Source organism: Prorops nasuta, unplaced genomic scaffold (assembly GCF_024137725.1).
Source record: "Prorops nasuta isolate Cenicafe-Biocafe unplaced genomic scaffold, Cenicafe_Pnas_1.2 PNAS00045, whole genome shotgun sequence".
Lineage (NCBI taxonomy): Eukaryota > Metazoa > Arthropoda > Insecta > Hymenoptera > Bethylidae > Prorops > Prorops nasuta.
This window is the reverse complement of record NW_027116842.1, coordinates 536,044-561,393: the sequence shown is the minus strand read 5'-3', so window position 1 is coordinate 561,393 and position 25,350 is coordinate 536,044. Positions and strand designations below refer to the sequence as shown.

The 25,350-nt window shown below is 31.5% G+C and overlaps 5 protein-coding genes across 20 annotated transcripts; 3 read left to right on the top strand and 2 right to left on the bottom strand.

Moving 5' to 3' along the window:
• Positions 1-612: 612 nt before the first annotated feature.
• LOC136784074 (leucine-rich repeat and coiled-coil domain-containing protein PF3D7_0703800-like) lies at positions 613-9,000 on the bottom strand. Of its 11 annotated transcripts, none has more exons than XM_066744566.1 (13): positions 8,793-8,999; positions 7,632-7,788; positions 7,163-7,511; positions 6,571-6,683; positions 4,954-6,511; positions 4,757-4,887; positions 2,402-2,491; positions 2,233-2,343; positions 2,077-2,174; positions 1,740-1,907; positions 1,633-1,668; positions 1,456-1,556; positions 613-1,391 (listed from the first exon to the last, which is right to left on the bottom strand). In XM_066744566.1, the coding sequence occupies exons 1-12, from the start codon at positions 8,823-8,825 to the stop codon at positions 1,515-1,517; spliced, it is 2,886 nt and encodes a 961-aa protein (XP_066600663.1). In that variant the 5' UTR covers positions 8,826-8,999; the 3' UTR covers positions 613-1,391; positions 1,456-1,514. The 11 variants fall into 11 exon arrangements, with proteins under 11 accessions (XP_066600663.1, XP_066600664.1, XP_066600656.1 ...); XM_066744567.1 differs by having other exon boundaries at positions 7,653-7,788; XM_066744559.1 differs by having other exon boundaries at positions 2,402-2,482; positions 7,163-7,788; positions 8,793-9,000.
• Positions 9,001-15,745: 6,745 nt separating this feature from the next.
• LOC136784069 (sphingosine-1-phosphate phosphatase 2-like) lies at positions 15,746-18,593 on the top strand. Of its 3 annotated transcripts, XM_066744549.1 has the most exons (6): positions 15,779-16,148; positions 16,292-16,371; positions 16,568-17,102; positions 17,190-17,391; positions 17,488-17,712; positions 17,792-18,593. In XM_066744549.1, exons 3-6 carry the CDS (start codon positions 16,625-16,627, stop codon positions 18,207-18,209), a joined length of 1,323 nt encoding a protein of 440 aa, XP_066600646.1. In that variant the 5' UTR covers positions 15,779-16,148; positions 16,292-16,371; positions 16,568-16,624; the 3' UTR covers positions 18,210-18,593. The 3 variants fall into 3 exon arrangements, with proteins under 3 accessions (XP_066600645.1, XP_066600646.1, XP_066600644.1); XM_066744548.1 differs by lacking the exon at positions 15,779-16,148 and adding an exon at positions 15,746-15,767 and having other exon boundaries at positions 16,568-17,391; XM_066744547.1 differs by having other exon boundaries at positions 16,568-17,391.
• Positions 18,594-18,745: 152 nt separating this feature from the next.
• Positions 18,746-20,459, bottom strand: LOC136784071 (PIH1 domain-containing protein 1-like). Its single transcript, XM_066744555.1, has 7 exons — positions 20,214-20,459; positions 20,042-20,123; positions 19,784-19,966; positions 19,530-19,702; positions 19,224-19,445; positions 19,010-19,153; positions 18,746-18,947 (listed from the first exon to the last, which is right to left on the bottom strand). The coding sequence occupies exons 1-7, from the start codon at positions 20,283-20,285 to the stop codon at positions 18,906-18,908; spliced, it is 918 nt and encodes a 305-aa protein (XP_066600652.1). The 5' UTR covers positions 20,286-20,459; the 3' UTR covers positions 18,746-18,905.
• Positions 20,460-20,594: 135 nt separating this feature from the next.
• Positions 20,595-23,662, top strand: LOC136784070 (inactive peptidyl-prolyl cis-trans isomerase FKBP6-like). Of its 4 annotated transcripts, none has more exons than XM_066744552.1 (7): positions 20,602-20,650; positions 21,261-21,468; positions 21,568-21,808; positions 21,890-22,350; positions 22,438-22,626; positions 22,714-22,825; positions 23,074-23,662. In XM_066744552.1, exons 2-7 carry the CDS (start codon positions 21,428-21,430, stop codon positions 23,359-23,361), a joined length of 1,332 nt encoding a protein of 443 aa, XP_066600649.1. In that variant the 5' UTR covers positions 20,602-20,650; positions 21,261-21,427; the 3' UTR covers positions 23,362-23,662. The 4 variants fall into 4 exon arrangements, with proteins under 4 accessions (XP_066600650.1, XP_066600649.1, XP_066600651.1 ...); XM_066744554.1 differs by lacking the exon at positions 20,602-20,650 and having other exon boundaries at positions 21,122-21,468; positions 21,890-22,070; positions 22,224-22,350; XM_066744553.1 differs by lacking the exon at positions 21,261-21,468 and having other exon boundaries at positions 20,595-20,650.
• Positions 23,663-24,332: 670 nt separating this feature from the next.
• Positions 24,333-25,247, top strand: LOC136784084 (pancreatic lipase-related protein 2-like). The gene is made up of 3 exons (XM_066744585.1): positions 24,333-24,450; positions 24,540-24,891; positions 24,995-25,247. Exons 1-3 carry the CDS (start codon positions 24,346-24,348, stop codon positions 25,222-25,224), a joined length of 687 nt encoding a protein of 228 aa, XP_066600682.1. The 5' UTR covers positions 24,333-24,345; the 3' UTR covers positions 25,225-25,247.
• The last annotated feature ends 103 nt before the right edge of the window (positions 25,248-25,350 follow it).

Below are 25,350 nucleotides of genomic sequence, written 5' to 3'. Positions count from 1 at the left end.
AATGTAGAACATAGCACGTCCTCACGATACGTCAGTAAATGTCACGATGTGAGCTCAAGATCATATTGACATTATAGACCATTAATATTAACATGTTATGTTTTAACATAATCTGATCACAAAAATAAAGCATTATGCGGTAAAATATACATATCACGTCGTGATTAAACCTAAAGTTTCAGACGTTGCTATCTGGGAATATTATACGAAAAGAATTATTACCAACATAACCTGCACAAAATACAAATTAAATAAATCCTGTATAAAAGAGGGTTAAAGGGTGGAAAAATGATAAAATATGTATTTTATACTTATACAATTAAAATACTTACACGATTAATCTACTTTAATAATAATTTGAAATCCTGTTTAAATTAGATAACTTTTCGCGAATTCGAGTACCTGCACTAGTGAGCACTGAGAATATCTCTATCCTCTGCTTTCATACTAATAATAAAAAGATAGAAATACACTCAGTATGCCCCAAAGCAGGTCCCCGAATTCACGATTTGAGTGCATTGATGAATTATGCGAGAACCAATTCGGTAACGTTACGACTGAGAAACCGCGGGAACGTTCAGATGAGAAGATAGCACACTTGTTCAATTTGCAGTTATTATATTTATTTTCTATACTTTCTACACCGAAATCTTAAAAGAGAGTAAATACAAAATGAACCTTATGATTTTTTAATCTATATAATTAATATTATTTATTTTAATTACTAAAATTTTTATTGTTATAAAATTATTAATAAATCCTTTATTAAAACTATCCAAATATATTCGTTACTTTACTATACAATATATATAAATTATAAGCGAAAAATAACGAATTATAATTATTCAGCATTAAATGTCCCCCAAAGCACTCACATACTGTTGTCAGAAACTTCCCTATTCTCAGCATAGTATGAACTCACATTTTTCTTACAATTTGGAGTCAAATATGAAACAAAATCTAATCGCAAGATTCAACAGTAAATGTCACAATAAGATCTTACAATTATACTATAATTATAGCTCATAAATTTCATCATAATAAGTTTCTACAAAATGTGATTTATAGAATATATCATTTTGACGGAAAAAAAGAAAATCAGTTTATGATTAAACATGATACTTTGAATAGTTGCTATCTGGGTAAGAACCTTCATTGGTTCAGTACCTTTAAACACTTTTTAATATTAAATCTCTTAAAGTGATACAACAAAATTCTATTTGATTTCACCATTTTTTTAATACTCCTTTTACGGTTTACGTTAATTTTAAATAGTAGACATTTGATCTTCGGAAAAAACATCGTCGCCATTCATGGTACCTTCGTAAAATTTGAAGGTCAATTCACGAATTGAATTCTGCATTATTGTTCATTGTTGCTGCGTTAAATACCTAAATAAATTGGTATGTTATTGTAAAGAACTACATACATATTAAATATAAAAAAAACTCTTACGAGACAGAAGATTTAGATTCTGAATTAGTCGTTTTTAACTCGGATTTCTGTTGGCTCTTCTAATTAAGTTTCCTTTGTAAAGTCTGCTTATCTTTATCCACCTAAAACAAGTAAGTTTAATATCATAAAAATTTTATACATATTTATTTAACAAATTTAGCACTAGTCATTACATACCGTTTTTTTTTTTTGACTTACATTCGACTTTCGTCTCTAAAACATAAAATAATACAGATTAATTATTTTATTAACAAATTAAGTTTATGAAAATAAAAATAAACTACTTTACTACTGCGTTTAATTTCATTATCGCTTGAATCGGTGGAAGAAAAATGCAATCTATTTATAATTCTTCGTATAGTATTTATAGTTAACGATTCAGATGAATCGGAGCTACTCGCTGTTTCCCTCTTGACCGTCTTCGAACTCACAGTAGCATCTTTCTCATTGGCCTTATTAACAAATAATGTTACAGTTACTTTCAAAACCGATAATAATCCTATGAGATTAACTTTATAAACGCAACAATTTTGGTATCTACTTTGATTGTCATTTCCGGCTTCTCCTACAGTTTTAGTAATGTTTTACGCCAAATAATTACAAAGATAATTATTAACTCACTTTTACTTTAGGTCTTAGCGAAGGTGATGCATTTTCAAACTTCGGCGACATACCTAGATTATAATTAGGGATTTCGCCTATTAAAATTACTCGTTCGCCTAAAAATTAACAGACATGTTAGGAGTAATTACATTTTCCTAAAAATATAATATTTACCAGTCCAGTAACTTAAAGGAGGTAAAATTCTCCTTCTCCTAGAACTAACGGGAACATCCAAAGTATTGATAGTTAAGTTATGATCAGTTTCTGGTTTTATCAATTTTGCCTCTGAAATAGTTAATCATTTTTATTCTCCAATACGAAAAAAATTGCCTTCTTTACTTACTTTTTTCCAGTAATTTCCACATTTTACAAAAATCTTCTATTTTTGTGGGACAGCCATTTCTACATTCTTCTAGTAGCATTTCTGGAACAACTAAACAATTCATTAGGTATAGATAATCATAAACAGTTTTATTAAAATAATATATTAAAGGAATCCGTATACCGACATTACAGGGCATAAACTATTTCGCATACAGCGTCCTCATTTGTTGACGAATTGTAATGTCATTATATGTTTTTAGAAATGCCAGAAAATTATCTACTGAAATACATTGACAATATTAAAAAAAAAATTTTTTAATTGTTTAAATAAATATATTAACATTATTGAAACAACAAATAGATTGCAAAATCCCCCAATGTACTTTACTAGATAATGGTTTTGGGTTTCCAAAAAGTCCAAAAAAATGCAGCATCGTCATTACTGACGGATTTGCATTTTTTTGTACTTTTTGGAAACGCAAGAACACTATTTAGTAAAGTACGTTGGGGGATTTTGTTATTTATTTGTTGTTTCATAAATGTTAATATATTTATTTAAACAATTTTTTTAAAGTTTTTGTTAATTTGCTTAAGGGGATGCATTGAGCGACACAAACACTCATTCAAGTTTATCTTCCAAATTATTAGGAATATGAACTTTTTTGTAGAGATTAAATTTACTCTTTTGACTGTACTGAAGCGTGCTACAAACTCGGTTTCTCAAAATTATAAAAAATAATTTTCATAAAAATTATGAATACTTGTAATTTTGTTGGTCATAATAATATTGAAAATTAGGCCTTGTAGTGCGCTAAAGAAAAGTTCTATGACTAATTTGAGACCAAGAAGAAACAAATATACCTAAAAATGTGGAAGATTTTTTTGAAAAACTAAATTAGCTATTGAAAGACAAGTTTTACACTATTTTACGGACGGAGAAGTTTCACAGTGCGTTAGACAAGGACAAGCCTATTAGCTCTCTTCGTATAGAAGGGGTACCCACTCTCTCCCCACCATTTCCCGCTAAACAAACCAACTCTCCTACATACAGCAAGGTGGCTGGCTAACGCTGCCTGTCGGTGTGAATCCGTAGCGGGATGGAAGAACCAATAATTATTTGTAGATTTCAGGATTAGGTTTTCGCATATCCGGCGTTGTACCGCTCTTCCATATCATTTCGGGAGGCTACAGTAAAATTTTCAAAATATTTTGTCATCTACAAGTCTCAAAAAACTTGAGTTAGTTGACTAAAAATGATATGGAAGAGCGGTACAACGCCGGATATGCGAAAACCTAACCCTAAAATCTACAAATAATTATTTGTTCTTCCATTCCGCTACGGATTCACACCGACAGGCAGCGTTAGCCAGCCACCTTGCTGTGTGTAGGAGAACTGGTTTGTTTAGCAGGAAATGGTGGGGAGAGAGTGGGTACTCCTTCTAAAGCGAAGAGAGCTAATAGGCTTGTCCTTGTCTAACGCACTGTGAAACTTCTCCGTCCGTAAAATAGTGTAAAACTTGTATTTCAATAGCTAATTTAGTTTTTCAAAAAAATCTTCCACATTTTTAGGTATATTTGTTTCTTCTTGGTCTCAAATTAGTCATAGAACTTTTCTTTAGCGCGCTACAAGGCCTAATTTTCAATATTATTGTGACCAACAAAATTACAAGTATTCATAATTTTTATGAAAATTATTTTTTATAACTTTGAGAAATCGAGTTTGTAGCGCGCTTCAGTACAGTCAAAAGAGTAAATTTAATCTCTACAAAAAAGTTCATATTCCTAATAATTTGGAAGATAAACTTGAATGAGTGTTTGAGTCGCTCAATGCATCCCCTTAATGTACCTCTGTAGATAATCTTCTGGCATTACCAAAAACATGAAATAACATTACAATCCGTCAACAAATGAGGACGTTGCATGCGAAATAGTTTGTGCCCTTTAACGGGATCCCTCACGCGTGCTTTACCGACAGTACAAGTCAATAAACAATTCGTTTAATAAAATTCAAATGCGAAGCAAATTGCAAAAACGGGCTTCTTTATAACAAGGTGCCAATTCTAACGAGTCAATCGAGCTTAAAAAAACTCAAATCGGATGAAGAATAACGTTGTACAACCACTATCCCGCGTTCTTGAAGCGGAAATAACCAAAAGTAACCTTTCTTCAATTATGCGGCACAATGGTACAGCGTTATTTTTCAACTAATTTGAGTGTTTTTAAGTTCGTTTGACTCGTTAGGACTGGCACATTGTCCTACAAAGGCACGATTGTTGAATTTACCTCGCATTTGAATTTTATTAAACTAATTGTTTATTGACTTGTACTGTCGGTAAAGCACGCGTGAGGGATCCCGTTAAATAAAGCAATTTACCATGTTTCGTATCCATCATAGAACCAACTAATGTATAAATATCGTCATCGACTGTTATAAATTTTTTCGCTGATAGTCTTTGTTTTACAATCTTGGTAGAAAAGTTCCAGTGATCAGTGTGCCCCAAGTTGCTAAAAAAAATAGCTTGTAAATGCCTTAGTTTATAACAATTTTGTTTTATTTCAAAAATGACTTACTTTAATAGATCTCCTTTAAATATTAAACCAAACTTCGATGAGCCGCTAGACACATTTATCACTGCAGGTATCCAGTTTATTAAACTTTTGGACTTTTTCTGTTTGTCAAGATTATTTTCTAAATACTTTGTAATAATTGATTTTTCTAGAGATTTTGATTCAGATGATCTATACCTCATCTTATAATTAGCATTGTCATCTGTATTCCCACTGGATGAAGGATTATTTGTCTTCTTGAAATTTGCATTAGTCATAATATCAGTTAATACTATTCTTGGCTCCCATCGTAACTTTATATCTTCAGAAAAATTATTCGTAGAATTATTGCTACTCTTCGTACATTCTTTATCTGAATACATCCTAGTCATTTGTACAACATTTGGATCTGTTTGAGAATTATTATCGCTATTATTACTCTTGCTGTTTAAAATACTTTCTATGTACTTAGAATCTACATGAATCTTCTCTGATCTAAAGCTTATGTGTTTTGCAGCAGTTACACGAGATTGTAAATCAATTTTACCCTGTATTACTTCAGGCACATCGTTTTCCGTAAAATTAAAATTAGAATTTACATCATTGTTTATACTATTCGAAAAGTTTCTTAATTTGTTTTTATTGATCTTTTGGTCATTTATTATTTGGTTTTTCTTCGCTAGCTGTTTCACATCTCTCAATCCCTTTGGTCTTTTAATCCGACGTTTCTGATGACGATTTCGTATCATGACCATATGCTTCTCAATAAATGTTGCTGAAACTTTTGGAACTCCTAAATAAATTTCGCTTTCACTTATATCACTCAGTATAGAAGTTTTTGGTGTTTGATTTCTTGGTTCACTGTACCTTTTAGCACCGCTATTCTCCATTTCACAATCAGCGCCAGAGTCTACTAATAACTTCTTTTGTTCTTTCTGATCATTAATTCTAGCTACATGAATGTTCTGAGCTAATGTTAGCTCTTCTGTATATGACATAATAGAACAAAGTTGTTTAAGTAACTGTAATATTTTCAGAAGGTATTCTTGGGAGCAAATATTATTTTTTAGATTATCAGCTACAGCTAACAGTTTTTCTGTCAATGGTTGTTGTATTTCAACAAGTGACATTAAAAGATTTTGACCATGAAGTTCAAGTTTATTTCTCTCTCTATTCTCCTCCCCTTCTCTTTCACTACTGAGAGATTTTTGTAAAGAATAATTATCATTTTTCGACAAAGCGTCAAAAACTTCATTACTTTTAGATAAATTTTGTTGGTTTTCTATAATTTTTTCAGTACTAAAAATATCTTTATTTTCTTTTGGAGAATAGGTAGGAAGTGCAGTGGTTGATCTTTTTTCATTTGTATAAGTTAATGGATCCAAAATCCTTTTAGGCTTATATGACAATGTTATATCTGTTATTTCGCTTTGTAGATCGTCTTCGCTATCTGTGATTGCAGTAGGCCAACGGAAAGTAGGTTTAGAACCATTAGAGACAAAAGATCTCCACATTTGATAAACATTCTCCCAATCATCAGGAAAACCATTAACAAATTTGCTTCTCACATAGTCCGGTAATTCTATTAAAAAAATATATAATCATATTTCAAAGCCAAAGCAATAATTGATATTGATTTACCTCTTCGTTTATCTACTATATCTCCTTCAAGATGATAGATTGTTCCCTTAATAGACTTAACAATGGATGCAGACAATCTCCTCAAGACTGGCTTACTTCTTGCAATTCTCCCACTGAAGCATGGAAAATATTACAGCAAACTTTAGAAACTAAAAATACACAGAGTTCTTCTCCAATTGGCTAATAGTAAGTTCCATATAATTGGATTTTAACAGCATTCTATATTTTCGTATGTGATTCAATTTAGTATTGAATGAATATGATTTGTTAAAAAACAATAACATTTATAATAAACAGTAAATTTTATTGAATTAAAAAAGCAATAAAAGTATATCAGTTTTAAAATTTGATTAAACACAATGATACTAAGTGCTATAAATTCTATATGCTATAATTATAGAAAAACCCAATATGGAATGAGGCATTCAAGATACATCCAAGGCATAAAACTTTTCTGAATGTAAATAAAATATGTATGTAAAAGTAACTACCCAAAAAATTGATATTTTTATAATTACGAAGATAAGTATCCTTTTATATCCATACTAGGATGGTTTAAAGGTACCTCTATGTATGCAAATAATATATTTACCTATTTATTTCTCCTTTAATAATTAATTGGAATTGGTCATTTAGAATTATATGCCAGTTCTTGAAAACAAGCCCATCTTTCCCAACATTGTTTATTTGTTCTTGGTATGAAGAATTACAGCTCAGAGTCTCATTTTTCCTAAATGACGTTTTATTCTTTGAGTCAGAATTCTCACTACTAAAAATACTTTGATGACAATCCAAAAATGATTTATAATTAGACATTGAAGAACTTTTGTCTATATCAGTTTTAATCATTCTAGAACTGCATGGAATATCAGTTGTTTCAGGAGGTGGCATTACTATAGATTCATCATGTTTTCTAACACGAAACCTTTCCACACTTGATGCTACAAGATTTCTTTTATTAAAAAGATCATTTTTCTTTAATAAAACAGCTCCAAAATTATTACTAGATGATACCACATCACTTCCCCGTGCAGATCTCATACTGTCTGTATCATATGTACCTGGATGTATAATAGACGTACTTGGCCAAGCTCGGGGCACGGTCTGACTTCGGTTTCCCAAAAAAATAGTTTTCTTGTCATTCTTCAAACGAGACAGGTGTATAGCCATTTTCAGTTCCGTATATCCATCATCTAGCAGAACTTCCCCAAAGGTTTTCTATAAAATAACAATATTTCAAGGTTAAATACATTCAACTATAGAAACATACAAAATCATGCACATATTGGGCCTGTTTTTTTTCCCTATACTACTGAACTGACACAATTAGTCAAAATAAGATAAATATGCTTTAAACACATCATTTCCCTTATTTTAATATATTTAATTAATGTATATTAGTGCGGCAGTTTAGTAAAAACAAATAGAAATCTGTGTTTATAGAATAATCTCTTAAATTAAATTTTCTACTATTAACGGGATCCCTCACGCGTGCTTTACCGACAGTACAAGCCAATAAACAATTCGTTTAATAAAAGTCAAATGCGAAGCAAACTGCAAAAACGGGCTTCTTTATAACAAGGTGCCAATTCTAACGAGTCAATCGAGCTTAAAAAAAATCAAATCGGATGAAGAATAACGTTGTACATACTACTGTCCCGCGTTCTTGAAGTGGAAATAACCAAAAGTAACCTTTCTTCAAGAACGTAGCACAATAGTACAGCGTTATTTTTCAACTAATTTGAGTGTTTTTAAGTTCGTTTGACTCGTTAGGACTGGCACATTGTCCAACAAACGCCCGATTGTTCAATTTGCTTAGCATTGGAATTTTATTAAATTAATCGTTTATTGACTTGTACTGTCGGTAAAGTACGCGTGGGGATCCCGTTAAGCTTATCGGGTAGTTTTTGAAAATATAAAAATAAAGTTGTTGTTATTTACCTCCGGAAGGTTATCCATTTATGATGACTAAAATATTAATAAATTATCGCATGGAATTTTTTTAAGTAGTTAAACAATCAGATAATATTTCTTCTCGTACCCGCGTAATTTGATGGATGATGCTAAATCATGCTAAATCAACAAAAGATCGGCACTCACGAATGGAGATCGTTATTCACTGCTATTCACTGCCAGCTAGCAGCTGCTGCCACTGCTGCCACTTGCCAGCAGTGTTGCCAGAAAGTAGACCGTCGGTCTACAGAATTTCCCCCTCCACTTACCACCACAGATGCAGGCTCGCTTGCGTGAGCCATCCCCGCTTCTACCGCTGCTCGATGGTCACGAACACAAGTAGAAGCGTCCGTACATGTGTCGACTGGCTTCGCTCGCTCTCGCCTATCCTCGGATTAAAGAGAGAGCGGAGATACTTTCTCGGACCTCTCTGCAGTGATGATAGAAAGCGGGTATTCGTTCCCCCCACTATGCAAGCATAGGCTCACTACGACTCCGAAAGCCTTCTGGAAATTCTGGCATGCGTGAGACATCCCCACTCGTGTCCCTTCTCGCTGATCACACAGCGATGCATACGTGTCTCGGCTTCCGTCGCTTGACTTCGGCTAGCTTCGTTGAACGTAGAAGTACGAAAGAGAGCGGTATACTTTTCTCGGACCTCTCTTTCTCGTGCTCGATCTTCGTTCGTTTAGCCAACGAGCAAAGCCGAGCAAGCCGAAGCAAATTAAGAAATGTCTTTTTTGGCAGCTATGATAAAAAAGCTGGCCACGTTGAATGAATATTAAAATAATATTTATAAGCAGCCATTAACTTATTAGATTTTATAATAAATAAGGAAATGCGATGATTTTACGTAAAATTGATAAATTTTGTTGAGACTCATATGTTACGTATTATTGTTAAAAATATTTCATTTTCTTAATTTATTATTTAATCTAGTAGATTAATGGTAATAAAAAAAAAATTCATTATGAAAAAAAAATTTAAAAAAATTGCACGAGTCTTCGGGAATCGAACCAGAGCCCGCGATAACAGCAGGCATGCGCCTTACCATCTACGCTATGGCACTTATTTGGCAGCTTAGAAGCAAAGTCGCAAGTCGCTTGTTAAAGCGATGGAACCTTTCTCTATTAAGTTTAATTTCCAGAAGAAATGATTAATTATAATCTTATATTTATTTACTTCGTATGTCTTTTCATAATAAAACAAAATATTTTGTTTACATATTTCTAAACATTAATGACTTTAACAGCTGTAGCTTCAAAAAGTGACTGTAACATTGCGGAGAGAATTTTTGAAAGCTGCAGAATTAAAAATAAGTAACCCAAGAATCGTATTTGGTATTTAATATGTCATTCCTATTGCAATCTATTTAATTTAAAATACCTCATAAATAGAAAAACGATTAATCGTTCTTAACAAGTAAAAGCACGTAGCTGACAGAGATTAAGTCGATATTTATAATAGATAATATATGAAAATAAATAAATTGTGATCGATTTTTTGCATTTTTAAATATTAGTATCGCATAATTAAAAGAGGTAGTGCAAAAGTGGATGAACTAGTCTAAAGGATCGATATCACAATTTTGGCAAATCATCGAATAGTTCCTCCCGATCTTTCTCCTTTAATTTATACAATTTCTGAGAAATAAGCATATCTATATGTAGCCATAAATGTCTACTTTCTACAATGTCTAAATAACTTTTTTCGATAAAAGCAATTTTTCTGACTCAAAAAGGCACTTCACGCGCCGTGTACCCGTACCTTAATGTTCGTACGGAAGGAGAAAATCAAAATTAGCAAACGATGCTTATTTCTCAGAAATTGTACAAATTAAAGGAGAAAGATCGGGAGGAACTATTCGATGATCTGCCAAAATTGCGATATCGATCCTTTAGACTAGTTCATCCACTTTTGCACTACCTCTTTTAATTATGCGATACTAATATTTGAAAATGCAAAAAATCGATCACAATTTATTTATTTTCATATATTATCTATTATAAATATCGACTTAATCTCTGTCAGCTACGTGCTTTTACTTGTTAAGAACGATTAATCGTTTTTCTATTTATGAGGTATTTTAAATTAAATAGATTGCAATAGGAATGACATATTAAATACCAAATACGATTCTTGGGTTACTTATTTTTAATTCTGCAGCTTTCAAAAATTCTCTCCGCAATGTTACAGTCACTTTTTGAAGCTACAGCTGTTAAAGTCATTAATGTTTAGAAGTATGTAAACAAAATATTTTGTTTTATTATGAAAAGACATACGAAGTAAATAAATATAAGATTATAATTAATCATTTCTTCTGGAAATTAAACTTAATAGAGAAAGGTTCCATCGCTTTAACAAGCGACTTGCGACTTTGCTTCTAAGCTGCCAAATAAGTGCCATAGCGTAGATGGTAAGGCGCTTGCCTGCTGTTATCGCGGGCTCGGGTTCGATTCCCGAAGACTCGTGCAATTTTTTTAAATTTTTTTTTCATAATGAATTTTTTTTTTATTACCATTAATCTACTAGATTAAATAATAAATTAAGAAAATGAAATATTTTTAACAATAATACGTAACATATGAGTCTCAACAAAATTTATCAATTTTACGTAAAATCATCGCATTTCCTTATTTATTATAAAATCTAATAAGTTAATGGCTGCTTATAAATATTATTTTAATATTCATTCAACGTGGCCAGCTTTTTTATCATAGCTGCCAAAAAAGACATTTCTTAATTTGCTTCGGCTTGCTCGGCTTTGCTCGTTGGCTAAACGAACGAAGATCGAGCACGAGAAAGAGAGGTCCGAGAAAAGTATACCGCTCTCTTTCGTACTTCTACGTTCAACGAAGCTAGCCGAAGTCAAGCGACGGAAGCCGAGACACGTATGCATCGCTGTGTGATCAGCGAGAAGGGACACGAGTGGGGATGTCTCACGCATGCCAGAATTTCCAGAAGGCTTTCGGAGTCGTAGTGAGCCTATGCTTGCATAGTGGGGGGAACGAATACCCGCTTTCTATCATCACTGCCTCTCTGTCTTTCTCGCTGTTAGCGTCTAGCAGAAGTTCGAGGCAAAATCTTTCCGCTTCGCTTTGCCGAAAATCTACGAATATTTTATGTTATTTACATTTGCAGCCTAATGCCTTTATACATGTTTTTCAGCATTTTATATAAGCATTGACTTATTTAAATCAATAATAAATTACGGAAATGCGTATTTGATATATAATAATTATTTTAACTACAATTTCATCGTTATATTTCGCTTATTTCCGTAAAAGCTGCATTTCATTAATTTATTATTGATTTTCGTAAGTCAATGGTCATTAAAAAAAAATTTAATTTAAAAAAAAAAAAGTAATCGGCAGGAATCGAACCGGGATCCACGAATCGCCACGCGGTTACCTTACCGCCTAGACCACAAAGCTTCTTCGGTGCACCGTAGGCAGAAAGTCTTCTTAAGGACTTGAAATCTTCTTTTGAACCGTATAAATAATCGAGCAACCGACAGCTTTATTCATTATTATTCTGTCATAATGGTACAAAAATTAAAGAATAATTATATATTGAATAGTTTTCAAAAGCTGTTCCAATAACCAAGAACGAAGATAAATATAATCAACGCTCGTAGTTTCCGTCCTTGGCTATTGGAACAGCTTTTGAAAACTATTCAATATTTAATTATTCTTTAATTTTTGTACCATTATGACAGAATAATAATGAATAAAGCTGTCGGTTGCTCGTTTATTTATACGGTGCAAAAGAAGATTTCAAGTCCTTAAGAAGACTTTCTGCCTACGGTGCACCGAAGAAGCTTTGTGGTCTAGGCGGTAAGGTAACCGCGTGGCGATTCGTGGATCCCGGTTCGATTCCTGCCGATTACTTTTTTTTTTTTAAATTAAATTTTTTTTTAATGACCATTGACTTACGAAAATCAATAATAAATTAATGAAATGCAGCTTTTACGGAAATAAGCGAAATATAACGATGAAATTGTAGTTAAAATAATTATTATATATCAAATACGCATTTCCTTAATTTATTATTGATTTAAATAAGTCAATGCTTATATAAAATGCTGAAAAACATGTATAAAGGCATTAGGCTGCAAATGTAAATAACAAAATATTCGTAGATTTTCGGCAAAGCGAAGCGGAAAGATTTTGCCTCGAACTTCTGCTAGACGCTAACAGCGAGAAAGACAGAGAGGTCCGAGAAAGTATCTCCGCTCTCTCTTTAATCCGAGGATAGGCGAGAGCGAGCGAAGCCAGTCGACACATGTACGGACGCTTCTACTTGTGTTCGTGACCATCGAGCAGCGGTAGAAGCGGGGATGGCTCACGCAAGCGAGCCTGCATCTGTGGTGGTAAGTGGAGGGGGAAATTCTGTAGACCGACGGTCTACTTTCTGGCAACACTGCCCAGCAGTCCTCAGGCCGCCGATCTAAAATTTGACGGTGTCCACTAGAATTCCCTAGATAACCTCTTGCCTCTCTTATTCCCACTGCCCCTCGCCTGCCGCAAGATTGTGTATATTAAAGTATACTAAAGTAGTAGTGAGTAGACTGTAGCATTAAACAACCAACCAATCACAAACAGAGATTTTAATATGGCCGTCGCTATTTCCATTGTGATTGGCTCATTTCTTGCCTACGGAGTAAGGAGTCCTTACTAAGGAGGTCCTTTAAACGAACGACTATGCAAAACATATGCATACGGCTGACTGAATACGGCCGTCATAAATTGATAGGTTGCCTAATGCCCGCCCTAACCACCAACTTAATAGTTAATGTGGTACACTATTGCTCAATAATCTTGCGTCAGGCGAGGGGCAGTGGGGATAAGAGAGGCAAGGGGTTATCTAGGGAATTCTAGTGGACACCGTCAAATTTTTGATCGGCTATCCCTTTGACGCAAAAGAGCTGTCAAAAGCTAAATTAACCTGTATTTTGAAGAAATACAGAAACATAAATATTTTTAAAAAACAAATAAGAAGAAAGAAAGAAAGGATTTTAATAAATATATAAAGAAAAAATATCAGATGAGTATTAGTTAATAGGAAATGTTAAAGTAATTATAAATTATTAAGAAAATATACTTTGTGGTTTTTTTATTTCTGTTACAGGTTAAATGCTGTTTCTGATGAGTTTAAATTACAGCAAAGAAATATATATAGACCAATGAATAAAAAAGGACTAATTTATGAAGCATTTCTGTGTGGACCAGTTATTTCAATAATTATGGTTTAATTATGTTATAATAGTGATTGTGAAAGCGTTTGGTGTATATACACAAAGAAATTCTATTATAAATTAATAATTATATATAATAATGTGTTGATTCCTATTACTATAAATTAAAGCTAGTTCAATTAAAATACTCGTTCTCTTTCTTCCTTATCCAAATTCTATACATACATAGTAATTAGATATTCTCATAGAATCTATCCTTTAAACTAATTAAATTGCAACTATTTGAAATGTGCAAGTCATAACTATTTGCTTCAATTATTTGTATTATTCAATGCGAGACAAATTGCATAGAGACTCTTCAAATTTCTTATTGATCTGTCACATTCTTTCACATCTTGTGTGACATTTATTTGCCTTGATTGTTCCTTCTTCTTCTAGTTTTCAACATATACCAATATTTCTCTAGATATTTTCAAATACGCTGAAGTATGCTTATTCTGCTGTCTAATTGATTCTATCAATGTGAGGATGATAGGTAAGCTATTGCTCTATTAAATTTGAAGAATCTAGACACTTCACTTAATTTATTGTACTTAAATATAATGTTTGGTACTTCGTCTACATGATATCTTTTCTTTACATTTGACAGGATATTGTCCTCCAATACATTCATGTATACTGCTGAGTTAATCTTGTTTTCAGCTTCAAATAATTTTCCAACTACATATTTGGATATCCATTCCTAATATACAATACTTATTTTGTTACTCCTATTTGTTGTTGAGAATTATCTGTCTTAAATCCTTAATTTATCTAGTCGCCATATATATATTCTATTATTTTCAGATGATTGATATATCTTACTACCAATTCTGTCAACATTATAATAGGAGTAACAAAATAAATATATTCTATATTCAAAATGTATATCCAAACACGTAGTTGAAAAACTATTCGAAGCTGAAAGCAAAATGAACTCATTAGTGTACACATACCTTCTAAAGAACTTTATCTTCCCAAGTACTATGAAAACATATCTCACAAAAGAGATACCAAATTTAAATAACATCATTCAAATGCCTATTTTTCAAATTTAACTAGACAATGGTTTATCAATGATTTCAATATTTATAAAATTAATTAGAGATCAGCAGAATCATCAGATCTGCGTATAATAATTAATGATTGTAAAATTATTTTTATATGTTATAGACTAGAAGAAAATAGTGCAAAGGAGGCATATAAATGTCATAAAAGATAATATGTAGAAGGATGTGACATATTAATAAGAAATTTGCAGAGGCTCTATGCAATTTCTCTTACAATGAATAATAAATATCATTGAAGCAAATAGTTATGACTTGCACATTCCAAATAGTTACAATTTAATTAGTTTAAAGAATAGATTCTACGAGAATATGTAATTACTATGTATGTATAGAATTCAGATAAGGAGGAAAGAAAAAGAATATTTTAATTGAACTAGCTTTAATTTATAGTAATAAGAATCAACACATTATTATATATAATTATTAATTTATAATAAAATTTCTTTGTGTATATACACCAAACGCTTACACATTCACTATTAGAACATTACATCATAATTATTGAAATGACTGGTCCACACAGAAATGCTTCATAAATTAGTCCTTTTTTATTTATTGGTCTATATATATTTCTTTTCTGTAATTTAAGCTCATCAGAAACAGCATTTAACCTGTAACAGAAATAAAAAAACCACAAAGTATATTTTCTTAATAATTAACAATTACTTTAACATTTCCTATTAACTAATACTCATCTGATATTTTTTCTTTATATATTTATTAAAATCCTTTCTTTCTTTCTTCTTATTTGTTTTTTAAAAATATTTATGTTTCTGTATTTCTTCAAAATACAGGTTAATTTAGCTTTTGACAGCTCTTTTGCGTCAAAGGGATAGCCGATCAAAAATTTGACGGTGTCCACTAGAATTCCCTAGATAACCCCTTGCCTCTCTTATCCCCACTGCCCCTCGCCTGACGCAAGATTATTGAGCAATAGTGTATGTGATTATAATTAATAGCTGTTTTATTTAGCAAAAAGTTGCTACACTTTTTACACTTTGTGCACTTTTTATGGACAAAGACAGAAATACGGAAAGTGTAGAAAAGTGTTAAAAGTGTAGCTAAATAAAACACACCTAATGATTTATAGGCTTATAGCAATTGTATAGCCGGTTTTGACTTTCCTGTATATTTATGTTATTTGTGGTAAAAAAATGAGTTTATGTGAATAGAAAGTAATGGATATTCAAAAATTATTCTAAAAAGGATTGAATTTATCTCAATACATATATAATGTTTATTTGATTTGTTTATAAATCTCAAATATTTTAAAAACCTATTTGTGTACAATTACAAGTTTTTAAGATGTGCTGGGTTAGGTAACGTTTTTTTCGTAATATTTTTGTATACCAATTTATATATAATAATGTATTGTCGTGTCAGCAAAATATCACGTGTTAAATAAGTTATTCAATCAATCTCAATTTCATTAATGCTAATAATATTACTTTTATTATTCTAGATGATGCAATAAAGTACTTATTCCCTTTATACCTAATCAGTTAAGATTGCTTATGAAAGAAAATCAACTAGAAAAATGCAGTGAGTTTTAGAGTATTATTTTATCAAATATAATTAATAATGCAAATGTTACTAAATTTTTGCATAATGAATCATTTATTTGAATTTCATACACTTTTTGAGCCAAGTAAAGTGTTTAATCATTTTCATCAAATAATACATCACACAGCTAAGAAAAGTTGTTATTTTTTTCCTAAAATGTAACATTTTTATTTAGATGGTGCATAGCATACAATTAACATATATAAACCATTAGTATTAGTATACTTAAAACATGTGGAAGGCAATTGATTATTTAAAAAGTTCAGATTTGGTTGCTGATATTCAAGAATTTTTTGGTATTAAAATTCATTATGACTCTAAAGAGAATAATGAAAAAGTTAAGTATTACAAGAATGAAAAGGAGAATAAAATTTATTCACATTATGGCTCTTTCAATGATATAGACGTTAATCATAGTTTAACAGAAAATATAAATGGTTGTTCAACATTACAAACGAATTATAATGGATATGCCAAATCAGATGTTTCCACGAAAGAAGAGCAAGTTTATTCAAAGGAAAAATACTTTAGATCCTCCATGAGCCAATCATATACAATTACAAATTATTATTGGTATTACTTATTTTTATTTGGAACAGAGTTAGGTGATGAAATATTTTACTCAACATTCATTCCATTTTGGTTTTGGAATATTGATGGGGCTGTGGGACGTAGAATTATTTTGGTTTGGGCTGTTGTTATGACCACTGGTAAGATCACATTGCTTCTCCTTGACTTTATAAGTTATATCACTTTTTATAATAGAATGAAATTCAAACATACTTTCTTATTTTTAGGTCAAGTGTTAAAAGATATAATTTGTTGGCCAAGGCCGTCATGTCCACCAGCAGTAAGATTACAGAGTAAATGGTCACAGGAATATGGAATGCCATCAACTCATGCCATGATTGGAGTTTCAATCCCTTTCAGTGTAGTTTTATTCACTATGAATAGATACACATATCAGTTTCCTATTGGTTGTTTAATTGCATTTCTTTGGTAATGATAGATTTATGTTTACAGAATAACTAATTACTAAATCAATAAATGCTTCTTAATATGCACTTAGTTCAATAAACTTGTTTTCTTTTTTAGGTGCACACTTGTTTCTACAAGTAGAATCTACTTAGGAATGCATACAATCTTAGATATTGTGGCTGGTTTATTATTAGCAATTATTTTAATGATTCCATTAGTACCTCTTATGGAGATAACAGATTATTATCTTGTCACAAATATATGGTTTTTGTTGATACTAGCTGCCATTAGTATTTGTGTTATAATTTATCATCCATTAAGTGAAAAGTGGACACCAACAAGGTATGAGCATAGGTATTTACTTATTATCTACAAATAATTATTGATAGGAGTTAACAATATAAAAAACAATTTATTATAGGGGGGATACAACTATGGTAGTTTCAGTAACAGTCGGTGTTCATATTGGAACTTGGTTAAATTATATTAGTGGTTTATATACAACATTAACTTTGTCACCTCCTTTTCAAATTACTTGGCCATCATTTATTATGCTAAGTCAACTTATTTTAAGAACCGTTATAGGTTTCAGTTTAGTTATTGGGACTAAGGTAACCTGTAAATACCTTGTCTATTCCATTTTTTGTGCTATATATAAACTTAATTATAAAGAATTACTGCAAAGCCAAAATTTCTCAGGGAATCCTAAAAAGATTTTTATTGATCTAGTCAGTAAATACGTAATCTGCTTTATGATAGGTGTAAACGCTGTGTACCTAATACCTAATATCTTTACCATAATTGGTATTGGCCGCTCAACATTTTATACAGAGTTATAAAATTCCCTCAATTTTGTTTACCTATTTACAATGGTATTAATGAAATACAGATTATTATTTATACTTAATATGCTACTACATTTTTATACTTGCAATTTGCAAAGCTTTAAATATGTAAGCCTAATTTATTAAATAGAGTTGCCAAATGTAATACTTTTAAACAGTAAAAAGACTTCAGTTATATCTATATACAACACAATTGTATAAATGACTTGTCTTTAATAAATGAAGAAAAGATTTCGATATTCAAATCCCGCATTTTAATATTTTCTAAGTATTCATAAATAAATTCTCGGTCCATAGTGAAACTCGTCTTTTTGAGGAAGCCTCGTATGTAGAAACAAGCTATATTAGATATTTTTGTAAAGTAAAACCATACTCTGGTTTGCCTGCAATCAAACCATTAAAATTAACTTTTCTTTTCTAAAGAATCCAGTTTTGGTCTGCTGACAACAAAAACTTTAAACCATAAATATGTAATAAATTGGTAAAATTTAGTATGGTGAGTTAACGATACTTTAGATTTAAGTATAATATCCTTAGAGCTGAACAATTTTATTCTTTGCTTATTGTTATCTCCCTTATTACTGTTATTAAGTTTATAAACGTATTGTGGATGTATAAAGCTTTTTGTGTTAAAAACACCTTTAAATTTAAATAGAAAACAGGGAGCAAAAATGTATACTAATTATATACTTAGTGTTTTTGAATACTTAGGGGCATGTTTAATCGTAACATCTGAAATAAAAAATACCGTTTTTTATAAAAATTCTTAAAACATGGTTTCTAATCATTCTTACTTTCATATTTGTATCAAAAAGACCTTCAACTTCTGCAGGTTCTATGAGATATGGTAATGAAACATCATACACTAATTTATTTTTCGTGACAACAATAACAACACGATCGGGTCCTACGTGGACTACTGGAATACTTTCATGGCACTGTGGAAGATAAAAAGAAATTTATTAATATGACATTAGCATTATGTATTATAAATTGAATTGGACATACCATGAGTGATATTTTGAATAAGCCAATTAGACACTTTCTTGAATTTATCCCAGAATTTTCTAAAAGTAGATATCGCCACTCTTTACCCGTATCTTGTGAAATTTGTTTATTGTCTTCTATTTTATTTGTTGAAACTATTTCTTCAATCAATGGTTTTTTAAGTGGTAGAGATTGTTTAACCTGACGATTTTCTATTCTATGTTCTTGTAACTTACCCATTACCTGTGAATATATTAATAGTGCATTATCATTTATATATCACTATATTAATTGAATGTTAGATTAAAAAATTGTTAATATAGTTACCTTTTTATTCTTTAAAATCGCATAATCATTTATCTTTAGAGTTTTATGAAATTTATTAGAGACGCCATCCATCATAACTGATATTGTAAATACCCAAAAGCTATAGTTCTTTTGGCATTTGTCAAAATATTCATTATTTAATACTATATCATATGTCGAACAGGCACAACCTTCTATGTAATAATAAATAATATTAAAATTCTATACATTAAAAAGCTATATAATAAATATATTTTCACTTGGTAGGTAATTACTATTGTCATTTTCTAGTCTTTCATTTCCTATACTCATTGGTATTGTAAAGGTAGGCTCTTCTTCGGATAATATCTCTAACAATTGGTCATCTGATATGTGTTTTGGAGGTGGTATTTTTGGTGAAGTGCATACATTAATAAAAACTTTTTCACCTTCAGAAGTTTTAGTTTTTATACAAACTCCTAGAATAACAATAATTTTACACAATAGTAAATATAATTTGTCAAATTATAAGTAAAATTAAAAACAATATATACCAGGTACAGGTTTTATCAGAAAATATGGTTTTTCTTCAAATTGTTTTATCATCTCATTAACTTCACAATCCTCTTCATTTTGCTTTAAAAAAAATGTTTGATTAGTAAATTATAAAGAAGATATCTTGCCTTTCATAAAGATTGAGAAGTATAATTTTCAAAATTAACTTACAGGAAGCAATAATTTATTTGCCAATGCTGCATCATCCACGTCTAGAAATATATTAGAGCTACTAGGATTCATATTTTCTTTATACAGCTTTACAGTTCCTTCTACACTATTCTACAGCTTAATTGAATAAAAAATTTTAGGTGGTTAAAAACAGAGTTAAAAGGCACTGTTTTTTTCTCTCGTTTTGTAATGAAATATGAGATTAGTATGTTTGTGTCGAAAGACTCGTAATGCCCGTATTCATATGTGTTCATATGTAGACGTGACTCCACTCGAACTCGAAACAGGCTAAAATACTACAGTATATGTAACGTAAACTGTAGCATTAAAACTTGAGTTGAACTCGAGTGACGTCTATGAATACGGCCCTAAGTCGTAGCTCAGACTTCAGAGTTCAGACGCGGGACGCGGGACGCCTCAAGTGGTGGTAAGCAGTGGTAAGTCAGCTCAGCTAGGCTAGGCTAGGAGAGATGAGATGTTCATTCCCTTCCTTCCTTCCTTCTTTCTGTGTTGGCTTCGGTATTCGATGACCATTCGCCATATGTTCATTCCCCATGCCCGCTATTGTTTCGCAGTAATCAGCAATTTAGGGCCGGTGTCAGTACAACAGATAATAGGCCGTTACCAATAGTTGGATACAAAAAATGAGATTCATCCGCCATATTGGTGTGGAGAATGTTTACATGCTAATCCTAGCAGAAAGAGGTGTAAAATGGAGAAATGTCAAATGGTAAGGTTACTAAAGTAAAAATTGAAAATAATGAATGGAAAGTACGAATATTCTTCATTTTCATTTAAAGTATTCAATTTTTATTTTAGTAACGACAACATTTGATATTTTTCCATTTTACACCTCTTTCTGCTACGATCAGCATGTAAACATTCTCCACACCAATATGGCGGATGAATCTCATTTTTTGTATCCAACTATTGGTAACGGCTTATTATCTGTTGATACTACGTAATATTGACCAATCAGCGCTCTCAGATTCGATCATTCCGAGTGCTATAGTCAACTAACACGAATCTCCTATGCTCCGCTGTTAGGAAAAGACCCTATGTATGTAAAAGAGAAAGGGTATACTTTGTCCCACGTGACCATTTGTCGCTAGCGTAGCGAGTAGCGACGAGCGCGGCAGAGCGCGGAGCGACAAGTGAAATCGAACCTTGGATTGGATGCCTTGGATTGATCACGTGTACATATAATCATTAAAATGGCATCTTTTAAAAATGCACTTGAAGGATTTAAGCTAAAGTAACGATACAAAATTTATCTTAATTGTTTTTTTTTTTTATATTAATTATAATAGTTTGTCATAAGCTTTTAATTTACTTTTATAATTTTGAAATATAGAGACTTAATGTCACAAGATGGAATGGTTTTTGAACTTGGAGATGATTACATTGAAGAAGATGAAGATGAGTATCATTACAAACCAGGTGTAACATTAAATAGTGATGAAATGATAAAAATGATAAATATGGAGGATTCGGATGGTGAGGAAGATGATGAAGCACAAAATATGATTTTTACTATTGGTTTTGAAACGTTAAAAGAAAAAATGTCAGATATTTCTCCAAATCGGGATGGAAAGGTTTAGAATCTATTGTATTTTTGTAGTGAACTTATTGTTTTCATTGCCTTTCACAAAAAAGGAGTTATTAAATGTTTCCAGGTTTTGAAACTGGTGAAGCGAAAAGGGACTGGAGATATTATTCCACATGATGCTCAAGTTACAATTCATTATATAGGATATTTGGAACACAATGATGAGCCTTTTGATTCTACTTATGCTCATGGCAGACCAAATTCAGTTCGTCTCAATCAAGGGCAGCTATTAGCGGGATTAGAATGTGGTATAAAAACAATGCAAAAGCATGAAATTGCAGTATTTATTGTAAGCTCTGATTTGGCGTATGGGAAATTTGGCTGTCCTCCGCGTATTCCACCTAACGAAGATGTTTTGTTTGTTGTTCATTTATTTGATTTTATTGACAATGGGACATTAGGCACATTCGAGAATCTTACACCAGAAGAAAAGAAAATGTTCTGTCATGTTGCAAAGCGAGTTAACGATATGTTAAATACCGCTCGGGCTAGCTACCAAAGGCATAATATTAAAATGGCTATAAAAGAGTGAGTAAATGTTCTACAAATATTTGCAAATATAAAAATACTAATGTCAAAACTTGTTTTCTTTAATTCTTCATTTATTGTTATCAGATATAAAATTGCCATTGATTGGTTAAATGGTACTGTGTTGAAAAATGAAGAAGAGGAACAGGAGATGAATAAACTACTCACAAAGGCTTACACTAATCTTTCAATCTGCTGCAATAAAATGGATATGCCACGATTAGCTTGTGTTGCTTGTAACAAATCTCCTGAAAAGACTGTCAAGACATATTTTAAGTTAGATCATATATATTGCTAATGGTTTGTTAGTACAATTACCTTTAATTTATTAAAATTTACGATTTTATTTGTTGTTCTATGTAGTCATGGCCGGGCACTATTAAAAATGGGTGAATACACTAGGTCAATGCAAATGCTTCAAATCGCTAATAAGATGGAGCCACGCAATCCTGATATATTAAAAGAAATTCAATTAGTAATTATCAATTAGTTCAGTCATGATGATAATTTTTTATTATCTAAAGCCGTCGGCAGCCTATGCTGGATTTGATGTTGGATCGTTTGCTAGATTTGTGAAAGTCAATGGTGATTCAGATGTGAACTATATGTAAAAATCTGATCGGACCTAACAAATCTAGCAAGCAATCTAACATGAAATTCAGCATAGAGCGCCGCAGGCTTTAGCAAAAAGTACTTATTAAAAAAGTTGAAATTTCATTACAGGTTAATGAAAAACAGAGAAAATATTTAGATGCAGAAAAACGTTTATGGTCCAAATGTTTGAATACCTCTAAAAACCAAGAGAATACAACAGATATACAAATTGCCATTCGTGATTTATGTGATAATTTTGCACGTGATGATGGTTTATTAAGACAGCCGCTTCCTGAAGGTCTAACACCGGAAGAAGAAGGCTGTATAAGGGAATACGCTGCTTCTCTAAATATACATGTAACTGAACATGAAAGGATGGGTACACAAAGATTATATTTAAATAAGTCTAACTACTAAATGGCCAAAAAACTAGTATCACCAAAAATTTAGCAGTATGTTAACTAATAAGTTAGTATTAATCTTTTTTTTTAAATATAATAACATTGTCAATATAGTTTTTTAATTATAAGTGAGACACCGACTTTGTTGTTAACTTATTTTTTTTTACGAAATTAAAATCTTACAATATTTTTATATAGTTGAGAGTTCCGAGCCGTCCGCATTTCAGATTGCTACTCGATCTCCAACACATATATTTTGTGATAAAGAATTTTTGTAAGACTTGTTTAAAAACTAATAAAAGATCATTTTATGTCTATTGCATATTTACTAATTTTATAAAATGTTTAAAGCTATTATTAGGTTGAGAAAAAGAAATGACAAAAAGTATACGGGTTACGGTAAGTATAAGTAAGGTAGTACTTATCTATTTGACTGTATCTAACAATAGTAGTAGATAATAGAAATGATAAACTTAAATTGTCAAATTGGTAAAAATTGGAGTACATAAAGCAAGCTCGCGTAATTTTTGCTATGTTGCAATCATGAATCTTTCTACCTTGGCATATTTTACGTTTCTCGCTACAAGTAATAAATTTTACTTGTATTTAAAAATATTTTAGTATAATAACTCAATTAAAAGTGCACTGATTTCTATAATTTAATTCTGAATTAGCGTTGAAATTTAATTATTCACCCATCTAAAAAATGTATTAATGTATTTATTTCAAATAACTCATAATTGATATATTTAAATTCTTTGATTCGTCTTTATCAATTAAAAGTAATACTACGATGATGACGTATGTATCTTATTTTGTTTCTATAATAGAAAACGATATACTGTTCGAGTTGTACACGAGGCAGAATCCTTTTGATGCTTACTATTTGAAAGTGGGAGATTTCGAGGTGCTAAGAAGATCACCCTTCAGTGGCTCGCGAACAACAAAGATAATTATTCATGGCTGGACCGATAGTTCCAGAGAACGTTGGATTCTAGAAATGAAAACAAAATATCTCGAGACAGGGGATTACAATGTGGTTTGTCTGAACTGGTTTCCTGGATCTCTTAAAGAATATTCGATAGCAGCTGAGCTCACTCGTCAGGTATGCTTGTCTATCAATGGAAATTTTCAGTTTATTCAATTATACGCTTGTTTCTTTCCATCTAACGTGATGCTAATGTATGTCAAAAGGTGGGGAACTACTTAGGCAGCTTTTTACACTTTCTGGCGAGCGCAAGGAATTTTTCTTTGGACAATGTCCACGTCCTAGGTCATAGCTTGGGTGCCCATATAGCTGGTTCTGCAGGAGAAAAATTACAGGGGAAGATTGGAAGAATTACCGGTATGGATCCAGCCAGACCAAATTTCGAATCACCGTTTCTCAAGAGTCCAATGGATCGGTTAGATCCTTCAGATGCAAAGTTTGTAGACGTTATACATACCTGTGCAGGAACTGTAGGTTTCATTAGGCCTATTGGTCATGTTGATTTTTATCCAAACGGTGGAACTTTCAAACAGCCTGGATGCGCAATTCTTACAACACGTAAGTTTCATTCTTATATCCATAAATAATAATGAAAAAAAAAAAAAAAAAAAAAAAAAAACAGAAAAATTCTTGAAAATATATCAATGATTATCTCTTGAAGAATACTGCAGTCATGGAAGATCGCACGAATTTATGACGTGGTCCATCGTTAATTCTACCGGATTTCCTAGTCTTCCGTGTGATGATTGGCTGAGATTTAAGACTAAGCAGTGCAAATCGAATCTTACTGTATTTATGGGTGAGAAAGTAGACACCGGATCACGAGGAGTGTTTTATTTGGCAACTAATTCCAATCCGCCGTATGGCAAAGGTGTCATATATGATTCTTAATAAGGTAGAGATGAACAGAAATACATCTGGTAATATGGGGCTCGAAACTTAAATTAATCCAGAGGAGGTATTTTAATAATACTTACAAGTTTAAACTTATATCATGGTTACAGTATAAATATGATA

Excerpts from the sequence above, each read along its gene's own strand:
- LOC136784074 (XM_066744558.1), bottom strand. The coding sequence starts at position 8,825 with ATGGCTCACGCAAGCGAGCCTGCATCTGTGGTG. Across the intron at positions 4,888-4,953 it reads TTTAAAGGAGATCTATTAAA|CAACTTGGGGCACACTGATC; the intron begins GTAAGTCATTTT and ends TATTTTTTTTAG. Across the intron at positions 1,908-2,076 it reads CGCTAAGACCTAAAGTAAAA|GCCAATGAGAAAGATGCTAC; the intron begins GTGAGTTAATAA and ends TTTGTTAATAAG.
- LOC136784069 (XM_066744548.1), top strand. The coding sequence starts at position 16,625 with ATGTGGAAGGCAATTGATTATTTAAAAAGTTCAGATTTGGTTGCTGAT. Across the intron at positions 17,392-17,487 it reads TGTTTAATTGCATTTCTTTG|GTGCACACTTGTTTCTACAA; the intron begins GTAATGATAGAT and ends TTTCTTTTTTAG. Across the intron at positions 17,713-17,791 it reads GAAAAGTGGACACCAACAAG|GGGGGATACAACTATGGTAG; the intron begins GTATGAGCATAG and ends AATTTATTATAG.
- LOC136784071 (XM_066744555.1), bottom strand. The coding sequence starts at position 20,285 with ATGAATCCTAGTAGCTCTAATATATTTCTAGACGTGGATGATGCAGCA. Across the intron at positions 19,154-19,223 it reads TATTCAAAATATCACTCATG|TGCCATGAAAGTATTCCAGT; the intron begins GTATGTCCAATT and ends TATCTTCCACAG. Across the intron at positions 18,948-19,009 it reads TTTTTGATACAAATATGAAA|ATGTTACGATTAAACATGCC; the intron begins GTAAGAATGATT and ends TTTTTATTTCAG.
- LOC136784070 (XM_066744552.1), top strand. The coding sequence starts at position 21,428 with ATGGCATCTTTTAAAAATGCACTTGAAGGATTTAAGCTAAA. Across the intron at positions 21,469-21,567 it reads CTTGAAGGATTTAAGCTAAA|AGACTTAATGTCACAAGATG; the intron begins GTAACGATACAA and ends TTTGAAATATAG. Across the intron at positions 22,351-22,437 it reads ATTAAAATGGCTATAAAAGA|ATATAAAATTGCCATTGATT; the intron begins GTGAGTAAATGT and ends TATTGTTATCAG.
- LOC136784084 (XM_066744585.1), top strand. The coding sequence starts at position 24,346 with ATGAAAACAAAATATCTCGAGACAGGGGATTACAATGTGGTTTGTCTG. Across the intron at positions 24,451-24,539 it reads CAGCTGAGCTCACTCGTCAG|GTGGGGAACTACTTAGGCAG; the intron begins GTATGCTTGTCT and ends GTATGTCAAAAG. Across the intron at positions 24,892-24,994 it reads ATGCGCAATTCTTACAACAC|AATACTGCAGTCATGGAAGA; the intron begins GTAAGTTTCATT and ends TATCTCTTGAAG.